General features: G+C 39.4%; 1 protein-coding gene across 1 annotated transcript; it reads right to left on the minus strand.

Moving 5' to 3' along the window:
• Positions 1 to 3,965: 3,965 nt before the first annotated feature.
• On the minus strand, positions 3,966 to 18,172 carry LOC104627921 (transmembrane protein 2-like). Its single transcript, XM_010296329.1, has 13 exons — positions 18,049 to 18,172; positions 16,073 to 16,204; positions 15,555 to 15,590; positions 14,694 to 14,849; positions 12,343 to 12,520; positions 11,646 to 11,861; positions 10,728 to 10,936; positions 9,210 to 9,395; positions 7,816 to 8,035; positions 7,114 to 7,212; positions 5,783 to 5,931; positions 4,931 to 5,037; positions 3,966 to 4,162 (listed from the first exon to the last, which is right to left on the minus strand). The coding sequence occupies exons 1-13, from the start codon at positions 18,159 to 18,161 to the stop codon at positions 3,966 to 3,968; spliced, it is 1,998 nt and encodes a 665-aa protein (XP_010294631.1). The 5' UTR covers positions 18,162 to 18,172.
• Positions 18,173 to 19,146: the final 974 nt, after the last annotated feature.

Below are 19,146 nucleotides of genomic sequence, written 5' to 3' on the forward strand. Positions count from 1 at the left end.
ATTGTTCCTATTGTGTCCAAAACTATTTATTTTTCAGAGTTTCATCACATAAAAAATGAGAAGTGGACTTCTGTGACTTGCCAGTCCCATCATTCCCAGTCATGCAAGTCAATGGCCAAACAAACATTTTTTTTTTCTTAGCAAGTTACAATTGTTAATATAATTTAATATGCAAAATTGCAGTTCTCCCAGGCCATATAATTAAAAAGCCCATAAATTCTCTCAAGTCAAAGGTGGCCTTATATACTTAAATGCAGAGTGTTATTTTAGAATTTTAACTCGCACAAGACACGGGAAAAAGAAAGCATTAGAAAAGAAAAAACATGCTTCTGAACTCTAGGAAAAGACAGAAATCTTCCAAAAGCACTAGAACAAGTATGACCAGAAAGAGATAGAAAAGTAATTACTGAGAAAAGCTCACATAAACGCAATTTTGAAGTTCAGAAGGTACTGCTTTTCTTTGCACTTTATAGATGTTTGGACACTAGGATTACACCAGGATCATCTTGAACAAATATAGCTGTGACATACCCTTTTGTCCTTCACTGACCATTGCATCATACAGTTATCATCAAACCCGGTGGACTGGGCTTTTCAGTCAGAGCTGCGTGACTGTCCTCAGATGTACATCCTTCCTACATAATGTGAAAAGGAGTTGAGGGGAAGTGGCGGAAAATCACAGGACTTGCTCCAAACAGGAGAACTTATTTTCATGTCCTGGGTCAGAAGTTATCTGGGACCTCAGCTGTCACTGCATTCCCACAATATGCAGAATGAAGTCTATCTTTTCCTAAAGCATGCCCTTGCCATCATCCTGGCTCTTTACAGATGGGTCTCCAGCCCCTCCTATAGTGGATTTTCAGTGGTGCCATTGGCCAGAGAGAGTGCCTTATTGATAGTGTACTTAATCAGACATTGGGTCCAAGCAGTTTACTTATTCTTTATGTTGGGTTTTTTTGTTGTTGTTTTTAAAACTTTGTAACAATTACAAAATAAAATGCAAAAAACCCCTGTGGAGCAAGGACATGAGCCCAGATACGCCTTAAAAAGCTCTAACTTCACCTTCCTTTCTTCCTTGCTTTCCCAGCAAGTTTTTTTATTTACTGCAGAATGATGCCATTTGAGTAAGGAATGGAAAACAATCTATTTGTATACAAAGCCTGACCATGAAGAGGCAATTACAATGCCCTTTGGACTGGGTTTGGGGCAGTGATGCCTCATTTTTCAGACCTCACCAAATTTCAGGCATGAGGTAAAAAGTGCATGGCTCAGCCCTTGCAGGCTGCGGTGGCTGGTGCAGTTGGAAAAGAGGGGCGAGGTACATTGCTAATTTTAACTGCACACAACCAGAGTGGCACCCGGGCTGGAAGCCACCTCTGGAGATGGCCCAGGACACTACATGCAGCTACAGCTGCTCTTCCACAGATGAAAACTCCACAGCCTCTCTGGCAATCAGTTCCAGTGCTCGAGCCCCTGCTCTGTAAAAGTTTTTCTTCTGTCTGTGTGGAATTGCCTGCGTTGCAAGGTGTGCCCACTGCCTCTAGTCCTGTGCCACTGGGGACCATTGAGAATAGCCAGGCTCCAACTTCTTTACGCGCCCAGCAGGTAGTTATAGACGTGGATAAGATGCCCCCGAGCAGGTAAGAATAATGCACTGCCCGCTGCCAAGCTGAAATGCCTCTACACTCAGCTAACAGCTCAGACAGACTTTAAGATGAGAGACTCTGGAGACAGGCCCATAGCTTCAGTCGCCGTTAGTGGCTCCTTTCCCAGTATTCCCAAATTGTCTCTGAATGAAGAGCAGGATACTCTCCATTAAACCTCACACGTCTATTGGTGTTTGAAATAAAATAGTTCATAGTATTCACACAACACACATGACAAAAATCACTTGATACAAGAACAGAAGAGACCCAAGATTTTATTGCCTTGACAGATGTAAAACTTTATTTATGCTATTTATCACGTCTTTAAATTTACACAGAAGACAACACTTCAACTTCAGGTCCAATTGTCCATCAGTAAGCCTTACATCAGAATATCCTTGACGATTCCAAGTACAATTTTTACAAGATGGCTTAGAACAGCAGAATCTCATAAATAATGGCCAACTTCACAAGCCTGAAGGTCACTACCTCATTGGTATTTCTCTGCTGAGCATGACCCACAGAACAGTGGAAGTCTTAACATCATTTTAATCCCCAAATACTATCACTACTGCACTCAGAGCATTTAAATCACATTGCCCTGCATTAGTAACACCAAACATTATAGCTAGTCTTAAAGATTTACCACATCTCCCCCTAACAAAACAATTTAAAAAAAACAAAACAAAACAAAAAACATTATAACAGAACTGTGCATCAACAACTGCAAAATACACAATCATCCATTTGGCTTGGTTTTACAATAAAAATAACATCAGTCATCTATTTGTTAACTCCACCTCTTGTGTGGTGCTCCTTTCCCCTCCCCTCTCACTTCGGAAACTACACTAGACCAGGCAGTTTAATCGTAGCACTGAGGTAGCATATTTTAGTTGAGCAGAAGAATAGGTCTGCTACTGTGCCTCCTCTCCTTTAAAGCACAAAAAAATCCCCACAGTTTTTCAACTTCTTTGGAGAAGACAGGCATATAGTTCATTTCCAACAACCACTCCATTTTGAATTCAAAGCACAAAGCATCTCTGAATGATAGATACGTTATACCAGCTAGAATGAATGAGAACACATACAAGAAGGAACTATGTCAGTTTTATTACAACTATGGTTACATTTTAGCTCTACAGCACCTATTGTTCCCTATTATGAAATGCATCTTCACAGTCCCTGAAATTTAATTTCAAAGACTAGGATCCTGAAAAAGGGCAGCTGTGCCCCAGTTCTTCTAAATGGTTTTCACACTATGTGCAGAAAGTTCAAATAATTGCAACAAAACCAAAAGAAATCAAACGGACCTAATATAAAAATAAATAGGAATTAGCAATATGAGTATATTAAAAGAATCAAAGTTAAGGGAAAAGATATAACATGCCTGAATGAACTGAGTGCACTTTCCATTCACTTGAAAGTTAGAGCTGGGATAGCCTTAAAAAAAAAAAAAAAAAAAAAAATCACTGCAAGAGTAGAGGCTTGAGAATAACAATATCTCAGCTTTGCCCTTCTGGCTAAAAGCTTTAAAAGAAAAAGCTGAAATCAAGCTGTACCCAAGACTGCAGCCTTAATTACTGAAGTAATTCTTACAGATACCTGTATATTTAGGGGTGAATGGTAAACAATGACCCCAAAGAATGGTAGTCATTTGCTGCTCTGTATGCCATACTGGTACACACAGCCTTTTTAAACTCTGTTGTACTGTACACAATCCCCACCCAGCTGCAGGTTGGGTCTTTGAATCCCCCCTTTCCATCTTTCATACAGCAAAGCAGAAATTTTACTGCAGTTAAAAGCCCTTTAGTCAGCTGCATGCATAAGGAAAATTGGGTTTTAACACCTTGGAAAGTAAGACTGAGAATGTAACTGAGCTTACTGCTAAATAAACCGTCAGGAAAACACCTCAACAACTGAGGGGAATGCATAAGTTATTATAACCAATTCAAGCTGTTTATGGAGACTTTAATGTTAAATGTTCAAGTAATCCAAAATGCACTCCAACACGTGTTATCAAAAATTTAAGGCTTTTATGAACACCCACTTACAAAAAGGAGTATTAAACAGAAGGAACTTGTTTACAGTAAATACAAACATCTGAAAAATCTCTGGAACCTGTTTATACAAATACTAATAAATTCTTTAATATTTTGTACAACTAGAAGGTGCACAGATTGGCATTCAAGCAGTCAATGTTGGCAAACATGTCAAACAATAACATGGTTTACTTGGATAACAATATAGTTTAAAATGCCATAAATTAAAAAATAAGTTAGTTCACATTTTTTTCCCCAGCTTTTATCTACATCTTAGTCTTTAATGAGATCGTGTAGCCTTCTTCAGAAGCTCGAGGTCTTTCCGTCGGCTTTTGATTGCTCTGGCGCAGCCATACTCTTCCAGTTGTAAAGGGATATACTTTTCTGTCTGAACAAGCCCATGCCCAGCAGGACCAGTAAACAGCTTAATCCAGGATGGCTTAAAGTTTCCTCTGAAGCCCAGAAAGGCCAGGCTTCCTGTGACAAAAAAACAGCTCAGTGTTACCCAACCAGCCAAGCCCGTCCAAGAACAACACAGGACCAGTTGGGAAGGGAACGGCACACTCCTCTGAAATTCTCCCCGCCCTGCCCCATATTATTCAGGACATTAATCCACTCTCAGCTTTACATGCACCTCGCAAGGAAATACTGATTTGCAATTTCCCGTTTCAATATTCAGTATTAAACACTCTGAAATCTTAATTTGAAAACACAGCTATCGAGACAGTTATAAAACCTGCTTTCTCAGCCAGAACTTGAGACAGGGCCCTGAACAGATGAGAGCTACCCCATGTGGCCTACGAAGTGATCATCCCTCAAAATACCAACAACTTCTCATCTCTACCTTCAAATTTTTTTAGAACAGGAAATACAAGCCTGGCAGAGGAGATTGTTTAAAAATAGGTTCACTGGGTGGGGCACAAAATACAGGCTTTGGGAAAAAAAGCCTAGGGCTCTTTTTCTGTAATCCACAGACACAAAGAACCACTAGTCACCTCTCTGCTTGCAACAAGCTTCACACAATGCCCTTCAGGGCAAGAGGAAGGGTGTTCTGCCCCATCTTGCTCAAGGGCCCACCTCACACCGCCCAACAAGGGCTGAAATGCAGCAGCCCACAGCAGTGCAAACTGGCAACCATCCTCCGCCAGCTGCATCCTCCTCACACACGCCGTGAGAAACCCACCGTGCCAACATAAACACACAGACCCAGGCAGTGTCAAAGAAATGCACAAAATTTCCACCAACCGTTGCTCTGAAGATAAGGTGGTTTGGCCGTCCCCAGGGACACTAAGGCTTCTGATAAATTATTAGGGATTGCTACATCACCTCTTGTGCCAAGTAGAACAATAGACCTGCAGCAGAAACAGTGCAGAGACAGCAGCTGTCATAAACACAAAGTTTTCTTAATATTCTGTTACATGCTTTTACAGTTAGCTGGCCTCATAATCCACTTGCTTAAAAGTGCTCATGCCATGTTGTTTCATGACATGGAAATAATCAACCCTCTCTGAAAGCAGTACCTAGAAAAACACCCAACTAGATTTTTTTTTTTCTTTACCTGACTCTTAAATTTAACTTCAAAATCATTGGAGAGTGTTATTTAAATATAGTTAATATTTTATATTAAAAAATAAAGTTTAGATATTGATCCAAAATAAGAATATTAGAATGCTGATTTTTCTGACCCTAATTTTTTATCTTTCTTTAATGGTAATCAATTTTCTCCCTAGATAGGGAGAGAACAGTATGATATTTTGTCACATAGTTCTTGCCAGGGTCCTTAAGTGACCTCATTAAAAAAAAAATTATTCTTGTTTTAAGCAAATAAGTGTTATTACATGATGTCTAGTTAAAAAAAATTCTTCTTGAGATAAAAGACAGGCAACACTGGAAAGCTGTAAGTGTTCAAAATTAGAATTCCTTTGTTTTCTCAAATAAGGCTAGGTTATCTGTTAAAATGCTCCTATGTTTCTCCTTTCCCCTCAACTTACATATTTTGCTCATTTTCAGTATACAGACATCATTATTTAAATCCTTATTAGAAAACAGAGCTACAGCTTACAGGACATACTGGAAATAAATGGTCATCACACATACCTTTGTGGAATTCCAGATTTTAAATATCCATCTACACGCTTAATGTCTACTCCAGAAAATAATTTGTTTCCCAACACAGTGCCAATGCAGGCATCAACTACAACAATAAGTATACCATCATCCTTGAAGGAAAACATAGTGTCGTTGACCTGAATGGAAGATGAAAAGCAGAAAAGAGCTTTGTCTGTTTTTCTTGAAGTCAACATGAATTCAACAGTGATTCTACTGCACTCAGTGTTAAATCTTCATCTAATTTAGACACAGCGGTGTACCGATTTCCTTACACATACGTGCTGCTCCCTAGCATCTCTTCATGCCTTCCCTTGAGGGGGGGGCTTTCAGTGGGACTTCTGAAATTGCTTTGAGGGCCTTCAGTCCCTGGCTTCTACAGGGAAATCATACACTTCAGGTGACTTACCACCTGCCTCAGTCATTGCTCCTGCTTCAGGAAGCTAAAATTCTGATACTGAACCACCTGGACTTCTTAGCAATAGCATAGTTAATCTGTCTCCACAGCAGCCCAGTTTCTTCCTACAGAGTGCTCTTACTGTTTTGGATACAACAAATGTGTTCCTGTAGAAGTTTGCAGCTGCTAAGTTTAACGCTGCTCTCGTGCCATTTGTCTAAAGAACTCAAGAGTTTTACTATTTCAACCAAGCTAATGCACTGACATTGCTGAATGTAAGCCGCATACAGACTTTAAGCTTTGTGGTGTGAGGATGACTGCAAACACTATTTCAGCATCACATGCAAGTTCCCTTCATCATCCATATAGAAAAATCTAAGTAAACTACTTTTTATACGGTATCAGGTCACTAGGCTTTTCAGGACCACATCAGAACAGGTACAGAAATCTCTATGGATTCTTTAGTAACTGCCATTTTGAAGGGAGTTTATGAAACCTTAATGGCTCGAATGAGTCATCCCATTAACTCACCAATCTGTTAAATATTTCAACAACATGGATTTAACTAACAAGTTGTTTGGTTTTGGTTTTTTTGTGTTCCCTGCACCACTCCCTCCACAAAGCAGCCATCAGTAAATGTTTATCCATCCAGACTTCAATATGAATCTGAAGATTTTAAACTCTCCTTTACTGGAGAAATTTTCTTTCCAGCAGGAAAGGATTCAAATACAAAATGGAGCTTTGGAGTCTCATTTTATGAGGTTAAAAGATCAGCTTTTTGACTGTTTGGTTTTTAAACTACAAACCAATACTTTTCATTCAGGTCAAGAAAAGTGAGGTCAGCATTACGTAGAGCTGTACAACTGCTGTAAAACAAATTGCTAAAAAGAAAGATAGTCAGAAGAAAATCACAAAGAATACTTACAGAAATAAATGCTTGCTGACCTCTGCTTAACTCTTTTTTACCAGATGAATTAATCTGCACAAGGAGGTAGTTTTTGTGAGGATCGCTGGTGAATACCATCTGGATATCAAACGTAACATGTTAAGTACACATATCCATGTGCATTCAACGCTTTCATGCCAGACAATTTACAACAGACCACCCATGCTCCAAAGCAAATGCATCCATTTGGCAGTGGCTTTATTTATGGTACTAGCAATACTAAAAAATAGGTTACACTGTACGTCATGATATTTTATTTCTTACTTTCAGTATTTTTCTCAGCTTGTATAGCTAAAATGGATAATGAAATTTCATGTTCATGATGATAAGCAAAGATCCAAAAAACAAGAAAGAAGGTTGGCCAATAGCATATAGACCTCAGCAGCAAAGCTATCCTACGTGAAGTACAGACAATACTGTAGTACAAGACATCAGATCTACTTATGTCCCTTCTCCGTAGCACTCAGAGTGAGAGGTGAAGCAGTATTTTTTAAAGAACAGAAATGGAAACCTTTGTACTACAAGGGACTCCCCGCCTTCCAGCGCACGGATTAACAACGTGGCCATCACAAACTGGTAGGTGCAGTATTCTGTGCTGAAAGACTGAAATTCTGCCTTAAAGCGAGTAGACAGCAACACCAACTACACAGTTCATGAAAGTTTTTGCTTGGTTTATTTTACCTGAGTTGTGCCGCATTTTGTACATGGTACAGTAGTTTTTACTGGCATCCGCTTTATGACGGTAGGTCCTTGGTAGTACTTTGGGTAAGCTTTTGCCATGCAGTTACTGATCCCTTTTGCTGAATCTTTGGTCACAATCTTGATCCTTTCACATCCCTGAGATGAGCAATAACTGTGACCATCCCTATTATATTTGGCTTGAAGAAATAAAAACAGTAATCTACACAAGAGGGGGAGAAAGAATCTACATCAATTGCTGGAAAGATAGGTATATCTGTTAAACCTTAACAGCTATATTTCATAATTTTCAGAAGCAGAGAGACTATAGAATTCACTTCTGCATCATTGTTCAAACTTTTTCAAAATATTTACAGTTTAGTAGAGTTAGGAAGTTGCTGCTGAAATTCCCAACAATTAAAGGAGACATCATTATGAATGCATATGCTTTGAAAACAACAGTCACTCCTCAAATCAGTGGCTTGCAGGAAACAAAAAAAACCCTACAGAGCATAAATGTTTTCTTTGATCACAGATCTTTGCAGATACCCAACAATAACTGTTTGGATATTCAGTTTCGCCCATCAGCACTGGACAATGTAACTGCAGTGTTGCAAATGCCTGGAAATGTAATTTAGGGAGTAGTGGTCATTAATGTTCACAGTACACAGCGACTGATAATTCTTCCATTATATATTAGACTGTTATCGCTGTAGCTCTTAGACAAAAGAAACATAAATGTCTTTTCAAAAGCTACATTCATCTGCATATTTACTACAGACACAGTAGCAGATAAGGGAACAAAATAAGTAAGAGGACAAATTAAATAGCAACATTTGCAAAACACACAAGCAACGATTTTACTCAGTGTTGACCATATCTTAAACCTCTCAGAAGGATCTCAGTGGCCTCTGTCAGAAGTACTTTTGAAAGAGAGACTAGGAATTTTAAGTACTTTCAAGAAGTCTGAAAAAGGATTAGGATTTTTTAGAAATACATTCTTAAAATGTTTTTGCAACATAAAGCTTCTTGGAAATTTCTAGAATTTTCAGTTTAGCAAGGCAGCACAAATTTTCTTTGAAGACTTAAGAAAGTTACTTCCTGAAAGACACTGCTCTGCAACACACCAGATACCACATTTTCCCTAGGCATGGGGTAGGAAATATCTGTGGCAACCATGGCGCTCTTAGAAAAGTACTTCAGTGACAATCACTGTATTTTGGAGATTTGAAGTCACATAAAGTATTCTTTCAGATAGGCTTTGGGGTCCTTCAGAACAGCATTCCTCCTATGCAGGTGTCATAATAACTGTCATAACAGTTGCTTTTAACACTACCTAACTAGACATTTTAAGGTTAAATATCATCTTCCAATAGGGTCAAGTTACAAGGAGTTACCCAGTACTGTTGTCAAAGTAAAATTTCTTGTCTGATCGATTCTTTTCGAGCTCCATCATTGAAGATACAGGCATGTAGCGCTCTACCTTGCTTGACAGAGCAGATGACCGCCTTTGAAAGGTTTCCAATACTATAACAAAATCTGTATTTGGTTGATAACAAAGACCAACACGAATCCAGTCATTCCTGAAAACAAAATAAAAAGCATGACTCACTGTAGGAACAGATTAGATGACAGTACACAGCAAACAGAGCACTCAAAAAAACAAGTAACAGGAACGCAAAAAGCTCCCAAACCCTCAACCAGAAGGTCTTGGGGAGGAGTGGTATTATATTACCATAAATAAGTGAAATTATAGTACCATAAATAAGGTGGCTTGGGGAGGAGTGCCTGGAGAGCTGCCTGGCGGAAAAGAACCTGGGGGTGCTAGTTGACAGCTGGCTGAATATGAGCCAGCAGTGTGCCCAGGTGGTCAACAAGGCCAACAGTGTCCTGACCTGTGTCAGAAATAGTGTGGCCAGCAGGAGTAGGGAAGTGATTGTACACCTGTACTCGGCACTGGTGAGGCCTCACCTTGAATACTGTGTTCAGTTTTGGGCCCCGCACTACAGGACAGACATTGAGTTGCTGGAGCGTGTCCAGAGAAGGGCAATGAAACTGGTGAGGGGGCTGGAGCACAAGTGTTATGGGGAGCGGCTGAGGGAACTGGGGTTGTTTTGTCTGGAGAAGAGGAGGCTAAGGGGAGACCTTATCACTCTCTACAACTACTGAAAGGGGATTGTGGTGAGGTGGGTGTTGGTCTCTTCTCCCAAGTAACTAGCAATAGGATGAGAGGAAATGGCCTCAAGTTGCACCAGGGGAGGTTTAGATTGGATATTAGGAAAAATTTCTTCACCGAGAGAGTGGTCAAGCATTGGAACAGGCTGTCCAGGGAGGTGGTGGAGTCACCATCCCTGGAAGTGTTCAAAAAACATGTGGATGTGGCACTCCAGGACATGGTTTAGAGGGCATGGTGGTGTTGGGTTAACAGTTGGACTTGATGATCTTGAAGGTTTTTTCCAACCTTAATGATTCTGTGATTCTGTCTTTCTTCCCGCCTCTACACAAAGTGTTTCATTAAATGTTATAGTAACTTTAATACTCCCAGGAGAGATTTGATTTTATATTTTATATATTTAATGAGTTTATCTGACAACCAAATCAAGTATGCTAAACTATTCAACTCCAATTCTGCTCAGCTTCACTATTTGCACATTTTCTTCTCCAAAGGATTTTTCTTAAAGACACTGCATTTGACAGAAGTTTAACTTTAGGTGCAGGTCTATTGCTTCACCTCTTGCTGTTCATATTTTAGTATTTGTATTTATGAAAAAAAAAACCCAAACCAAAACAAAAAAAACCCCACAACCCAAGATCCAGTCTTACTGATGGTTGCAAACTCTCATACATGCTAATTCTGGAGGACAGTACTTCACTATTGCCTTACAGATCAGTGACATGAAAGAAAGTAAACATACTTGTTGAAGTTAATTAGATAAAGATAGGTGACGTTTGGAGCTTTTCCATTCCAATGTATTGTGTAGCCCTTTTGGAGCATCACTACTGGCTGATATTGTTGAAAGACAGCTCTCTGATTAATACCTCGAAGAACCATGGGATTGGCTGGATACTCATCTCGTACAATAGTCATGGAAAGATTCTGTCCATTCCACGTTTGGACATAAACCTATATGATATTAAGAAGGATGAAAAAAAGAGAAATATTTGGACACTGTACAAAAGGAAATGAAATAGTGAAGAATAACCAGTACATTATTAGCCAAAACCCTGCAATTTGATGTTCTAAGTTACACAATACACAAATACCTCCTGAGGAAGAGCCCTACTTGAAAAACTACTGTAGATTTTGTCCCTTTTACAGACAGAAAAAAGGGGAGGGAGGGGAAAAAAAATTAAAATATATAGAATCAGCTATGGTACTTGGTCAAACTCCTATAGAACAGGAACCAGAATGGGAATCAAACATGTGACATTTGTAGTCAGAAGGTGGTATTTAACATCTCCATTAAAAAAAAAAAAAAAAGCACCTCTTAAAACTCACTCTGTGAAAAAAAGAACAACAGAACTCCAGTGGAAGAAAACACCTCCAAGGCAAAAATGATTTAGCAGATAGGCCTGCAACATAGAACTCCTGGCATGTATACACATTTGGTTTTACCTTGCAGCATCTAATACTGTAATCACAGTTTGTGTGCTGAAGGGAACACAATATACACAACTGGCTGAAAAGTGTAGTATGCATAAAAGTATTTTAAAAAGTCGAAGAATTTTAAAATGAAAAGATACATAATCTTGTAGCTCTTACATTCCCCTTGGCCCCACAAGTTGTTCATATTCTAGATTTGCCCCAAACAGAAAGCTACAAGAGTACTAGCCTGTGCATAGGTCCCACTGCAAACCACGCCACTCCATTCTGTAATATTAATGCATTTGGGGTGTTGAATCAAGTAGTTATCCATTCTGCCCACATAGGTATCCTTGTAGTCAGTCACTGAGCCATCTAGATCATGGAATATTGAGTTCTTGTCACCATCCAGATCTCCTTCTTCAAACCAAGGACCAGGTTTTCCAAAGAAGGCTTTCAAAGAAACCTGGCAACAACAATTAAAATATTTATTTTTTTCCCCAGGCGAAGCACAGGCTAACACTTGCACACCTGCAGAAACACAGGAATTTGACAAAGTTCATTATGGCAAGGACAGTGGAATCTTGTAAAACAGACATTCTGATTTTAGCATTAGCCTCAGGCTGGCTCTTGCTTCTGAACAGTGTTAATATTTGCAGCTGAAAATTCATTGCTAAAGATATACTGAACCTTAGAAAAACCACCTTTCAGCTTTACCGTTAGCTGTGAAAGAGATCATTATTTCAACACATCCTACATCTCCTTTGGTATTACTTTGTACTCGGAAGACAAAGGATATACCTTGGGTGACTTCCAACCAAGAGAGAAACTCTATAGCAGGGATGTATGGAAAAGATGACCTAGGACCCTTGGATGTTTATTTTAAATACAGCAAGAAGAAGAGAAAGCCATTTGCAAGAATAAAAGAAAACTTGTAATAAACTTACATTTGGACCAAACTTCACAAGAGAAATGTTGTTTTTTGGTGTCATCTGCCATGGATTTTTCATCAAGAATCCAACTGCACTGGTAAATCTGTCTGGAGTTGGCACAAAGTTTTTGAACGTGCACTTGGTAAGATGAACAGGTCCATCATAAATTTGAAAGCCTCTGATTGGAAATGTCCTGTTAATGCAAGCAAATACTTATAGCATGCTGTAACAAAACCCATGATAAGCCTGAATCTGTGTCATAATTAGATTTCCTCTCAAAGGAATCAAGAAAGTAACATTAAAAGAATGACTTGCAGGTCAGATCTCAGCAAAGGAAATCATGCTTCCGCACTTACCTAATGAGTCAAAAAATCCTCCACTCTTTTGAGTTTTCCTGTTAGAAGAGCTATCACTGTCCATTCACAAACTTGCCCCTTTCCAGTATGGGAAATACAGCAGGAGAATAATACCACCTGCTCTTTGATTGATCATGGCAACTGGGAGAAGTGCCCATAGACTGGAGGAAAGCAAGTGTCACTTCTGAACTCAAGACAGAATACCCAGGGAACTGCAGGCTGGTAAGCCTCAGCTTGATCCCCAGGAAGGTGATGGAGCAGCTAATCCTGGAAACCATTTCAAGGCACATGAAGGACAAGAAAGTCATGAGGAGTAATCAGCATAGATTGACCAAGGAGCAGTCATGCTTGACCAACTTTATAAACTTCTGTGATGAAATGACTAGCCTGGTAGCTGAGGGGAGAGCAGTGGACATGGTCTACCTAAACTTCAGTAAGGCTTTTGACACTGTCTCCCATAAGATCCTCTTTAAGCATGGGCTGGACTAAAGGACAGCAAGGTGGATTGAAAACTAACTGAATGGCGGGGCCTAGAGGGTGGTGGCATGAAGTCTACTTAGAGGCCAGTAACTAGTGGTGCATCCCAGGGATCAATACTGGGCCCAATCTTGTTCAACACCTTCATCAGTGATCTGAATGATGGGGCTGAGCATAGTCTCAGCAAGTTTGCAGAGGGCACAGAACTGCAAGGAGCAGCTGATACACCAGAAGGTCATGCTGCCATCCAGATAGACCTCAACAGGCTGGAGAAGTGGGCAGATGGGAACCTCATGAAGTTCAACATGGGGAGGTGCAAAGTCCTGCACCTATGCACCAGTGAAAAGGACCTACGGGTCCTGCTGGAAACCAAGTTAGCCATAAGCCAAAAATGTGCCCTTGTTGCAGAGACAAGTGGTATCCTGGGCTGCACTGGGAGAAGTGTTGCCAGCAGATTGAAGGAGGTGATCCATCCCATCTATTCAGCACTGGTGAAGCCACACCTAGAGTGCTTGTCCCCAGTACCAGACAGACATGGAGCTACTGGAGAGAGTCCAGCAAAAGGCCACAAAGACGATTAAGTGACTGGAGCATCTCCCAAAGGAGGAAACACTGGGAGACATCAGACTATTCAGCCTGGACCAGAGAATGCTCAGGCAGGAATCTCATCAATGTACAAGAATCTCTGAAGGAAGGGTGCAAAGAAGACAAAGACAGGTTCTTTCTAGTGGTGCCCAGTGACAGGACCAGAGGCAATGGGCACAAGCAGAAAAACAGGAGATTTCTCCTGAGCATGAGGAGAACCTTTTTCGCTGTGAGTGTGACTAAGTACTTAGGCACAGGTTACCCAGGGCTGTTGTGGAGTCTCCATCCCTGGAGATATTCTAAAGCCACCTGAACATGGCCCTGGACAGGCAGCTCTAAGTGGCCCTGCTAGAGTCGGGGACAAAAGGACCTCCAGAGGTCCCTTCCAACTTCAACTGTTCTGTGATTCTACTCAACTAGACTGAATACCTCATATATCATCACCACATTAACTTCTTCCCTCTAAATGGCTAAGCAGCAAAAAAGACAGGGCAGCCTAGACCTACCTTACCCTTCTTTCCTATTCTGTGGCGAGGGTAGGACTTGACACTATGTTAAAGAAGCATCACAGCAAGCCAGAATCTGGTCACAGATTGAGATTTGTCACAGAAGACTATACATCCTAGTCCTTAACTGACCCTTAAAGTCCTCTTATCTGAAAGTTTTGTTTTTCTCTCTTCCAGGCCCAAATGTTGTTTAAGACTAAGGTTTCACTGAAGTAGGATAACTTAAATTGCTACAGAAAAGTGACCTGTGGTAGCATCAGGTGTAAACTGACTTAGCAAGAAAGGGAGAGTGACATAGCTGCACACAAAGTTTTAAAAAGGAAAAGAGAGCATACCTTCAACAGAGCCCTAATTTCTCACAGCTCAAGCAAGAATGGTGTTTACATCTGACACAGAACATTTCTTATATCATTTCTACTTTCTTCACTCATAACGTACTTACCGATTTCTAGGCAGAGTACGTGCCTTGTTGTCTATTCCTCCAGTTCCCGCATATTTATTTTGGCCACCTGGAAACCCGTAATTCTTGCTCTCACCTATGAACAGCGACTCTGATACCTCCTGGCTGGCACCTTCATCATTTGGGAAGCTCCCATCACTATCAAAGCAAGATCAGAGATAAGGTTTTAGCCAAGACTCTCCAGCTGATGAACACACTGAGGCATAATCCTATTTTTACTTCTGTAACAGTCCTCTGAAAGCACAGCAGTCTAGACTTCATTTACAATACATATAACAATAAATTTAATCATTAACAGTATTACAAAGCTGTTTGAAATGCCAGCAGGCTGAGCATTAGATTTTCTATCTCCCTTTGTAGTGCAGCACTCTTTCTTTTGCAGCCCACTTCTGCAATCCTAGAACCAGTTTGTCATAACCTAAATGGCAGCAATTTTGGCTTACTACTTAGGTTACTCAATTATTTTTTGTTAGAAAGATACTCTGCCCCGTCTAAATGCTCATCCACTTTCTTTTCCATTACTCACTTTCATCTGTTCAGGAGGAAAATCAAAACTGCCTACGGAATCATACAATACCAAAAATACCTGGATAAGTATAATCTTTCTGGTGAAAAGGCAGCAAATTGTGGTGTAAACCAAACACAGGTTGAATTAAAGTGCAACCTTTGGCAGCTGTGTCAATTTACAGCCTTTATAACATCATCTGCACCACTGGAAATAGAACTGGGCCCAAAAATGAAAATATAGCCTTATGAAAGAATACTTACTAATTTTAATAGATGGATCTATATTTTCTAAGCTTCTAGGCAAGAAAAAACAGAAGTGATTAACGAAGTACTCACCTAGCAAATGTCAAACCTATTCCATTGTCTGCAAACCTAGAAGGAAGTTCAAAGTTTCAGTCATGTTTTCTGGATTATCCCACAATAAGCTACTGTAAGAGCACATCCTGCTATACACTGAAGAAAGCCTGAATTCTTCTATTAATGGAATTTAGAACCACCACACACTTAACTCTTATAAAAATGTTGCTGTTAAAAAAAAAAAAAGTAATTTTCTATATATTTTAAGCAGGAGGATAGAGCTTCAGGGAAACCAGACACCTCAGTATAAATTTACTGTCTCTACCAAATTTTAGACTTCTTTTTATTACATAGTTTCTTTTTGCCACATAAGGCAGGTTCTCATCTAATCACATCTAAACTTGTTTCATTTAAAGTAGTGAGATGGTGTGAAAGCGGTTCAAGATATTGAGAAGTTCCTTGAGCTAAGCATCAACTCTTATAATTCTGTTGTAATGCACTTTTATAAACAAAGCTTCTTCTTAACAACATGCAGCCGTTTGCTTCCAGATACCTACCCAGAGTTTTGAATGAGGATATCCCCTCCCCTGACCCAGGCCCCATGATCATTGTTTTTGAAAGAGATTAATCTGTCAATCAGGGCAGCAACTCGGGGCTTTTCGGGGTCTGCATCTTGATGAGGTCGAAACCTGGGACAGATAAAAACCCAAATACTCAACATAAGAGTACTGTTTGTTTTACATGTGTAATATGTAGGGCTGAGAGAGCCTGAAAGATAAACACTCATGCTCATCTGATGGACAAAATCCACTATGCTTCATGTTTGGAATGACAGAAGCCACAATCATGTGCATCTCTAGCTCTCCATTTCTAGAAAAGTGTCTCTGGGGTATAATGAAGCAGGAACATAAAATTTTTCTTTCCCAGTAACTCTCTCAGACTTTTGCTCAATCTTCCCGAGTTTCATTAACTACATCTCACTTCCTTTTATCCCCCCCTTTTTTTTTTGCCTTCCCCAAATACTCCCTCCCCACTTGTACTGCAGCATTAATGTGCAAGTTCGATGAAGGAAATTACAGCCCCTTGGAAGGATACACAGGGCTGACGTGCACTCAACAAAAAAAGGCCGGAGGTTTGTCTAACTGCTCCTTTAAGTCTTTCAAACTCTTCTGACTCTGAGGAGTGCTCTTTGAGCACACCTGTGATATTTTTCTATTCCAACCCAGACACTCTGTATTGCTACCAAGATGGTCTTGTATGGTAAAAGTTATGGCTGGAATCTATTTTAGACAACAGGAAGAAACAGCCTGATTAAAGACTGGTGGAAGCTTTCACTTGATTATCCCCAAGACCCCAGAGAAAAAGTAATACATTAAAAATATTACAAAAATGCATTTTGAGCAGGTGAAGATATACATGCCCTTTACCCGATCGCTTTGTACTTTAATTTGGATCTGCCCTGCCTCCCACCAGGGGAAGAAGAAAAGAACATGTGAATGCTTATTTTTGGCAGTTTCAGGTGCCTCAATTAACATTGAAATCCCTCCAGTTTCACTTTGGTTCCATGTACAATGACTAGTGGCCTCATGTAGTTACAGAGTGCCTCATTACTTCTTTGGCTGTTGTGGAACATGAACCTCATTTCATGCACTAAGTTTCTTGCCTCTGTTGATGACCTGTTAACACACTACATGTTCTCCCAGGGCGTTTTGCCCCTCATATGTTCCTCTTGACCAAAAATTAGAAACTTTCCTCTTTGCATCTGCAACTATCACTTCGCTATCTTCACCCTAAACACAGGTCAATCGGAAATAAAGATAACCCTATGACCTATATTTTCAGTCTTAATGCTTAGTTGTCACAACAAAACGTTGACAGATAGTTATCCAATATTGTCATTTGACAACTATCCCAGGCTATTTTATTTGAAGTTCAGGACAAGACTAATCAGGCACAGTATAACCTGGAATTTTCACTAACTATCCATTGTTTTTTCTCACTTTGTAAACTAAAGAAAGTGTGGTTGACTGTAGTGTCTCTGGAAATAGCCTTCAGTAAAATTGTACCACTGAGTTATGATCTCCTAGCATAGAGGGTACAGCAGGAAGCATTCAGTAGTAGGAAAGGCAAATGGATGTATTACTTGGCTCTACTAAGCCTTTTTCTAAGAATTATTTAAAACTGAGTCATAAATCAGAACAGCAGATTTTGAAGTAAGACTTTACTTCTAGCAGCAATTCTGGAAAATACTTTAAGCATGATAGTAAAGCATGTTTTAAACGATGTCTTCTAAGAGGCTGAAAACCACCTTGAGCAAGGGCTCAGAAGAAACAGCCAACTCCTTTAAGCCACATCATGCTCATTGTTACCAAAACAAATAAGCAAATGAGGGAAAAGCATATATATGAACTTATTGGTCAATTATTATTTATAAATCATCATATTGTTTTTCAAATGTTTTTCCTCATATGGATGTAAGAGCAATCTCACAACTTTGTCATTTTTCACTCACTTAAAAGACAATATCCTTTACCTTGCATTGTTGTCCAAACAAAGGTATTCTCTGGGATCATCAATGCTAGCATTAGTTGTTTTAACACCCTTATCAATGAACAAACCAGCCTGAAACAAGGAAAGAAAATTCATACTATCCAAAACTAAAGACAGAGTAAACATGAAATTTCTAAAATTCAAACTGTACATTGCATTCAATACATGTATTAGAAACTCTTAGATCTTTCAGTTTGGCATTAATTGACATATTGTCTAAGGGAAAAACAACATCTGTCTACACTAATTTGGCAGAGGAAAATAATCGCCTGGGATTAAAAAAAAAAGTAACGGAAAAATCATTAAAGTTAATTTCAGATTTCTTTCACAACTTCTAACTATTTGAGGTTTTACACTTCTTTCCAGACACTGTTCCGGGGAATCTGGAAGCCAATCTTGTGGTGAATTCAAAATATTCTCACAAATGGAAACAAAAAAATGCCCCCACAACCCACTGGGAAAAATGCTTTGTATTTCACTTAGAAACTAAACTACCTTCACCACTGAAGCCAATTTTTGCCCAAGCAATAAACTTGAAACTCAATAATCCAATATGAAATAATGTACGTAAGAAAACAGAAGCAGAAGGAAGCATATGTGTTATTTAATCTGAATTACATACACAAATACCTGCAGCTACTTTCACATCTAATCCAAATTATGATTACAGTTGAGTGGCCCTACACTACACGAGTAGATCCTCAGACCTGCTAGTGGAATTTGCTCTTCTAAGATTGAATTTTAGCACACAAACTGCTACCCTTATTTAAAGATTATGAGTCATACATCTGAAACACTTTTTTCTTTACAATGCACTTTCATATTCAGTGTGTTTTAATTCCATTCTGAACAAATGTCCTACAGTCCCAATCACACTGTTAACAAAACTTCTATAAAATAGTGCATCATTTCTTGGTATCTCAGACACCAAACTGTCAAGTAAAATCAGTTTCACTTGGTAAAAAAAAAAAAAAAATCCATTAGTGATCTTGAACTTTATTAGGTAAACTTCAAACACAAATAAATATTTAACGTTATGTGGTTTGTAAATGTAATTATATTTTATATATTATTTTAGTTA

This window comes from Phaethon lepturus, unplaced genomic scaffold (assembly GCF_000687285.1).
Source record: "Phaethon lepturus isolate BGI_N335 unplaced genomic scaffold, ASM68728v1 scaffold19591, whole genome shotgun sequence".
In the NCBI taxonomy this organism is placed as follows: domain Eukaryota; kingdom Metazoa; phylum Chordata; class Aves; order Phaethontiformes; family Phaethontidae; genus Phaethon; species Phaethon lepturus.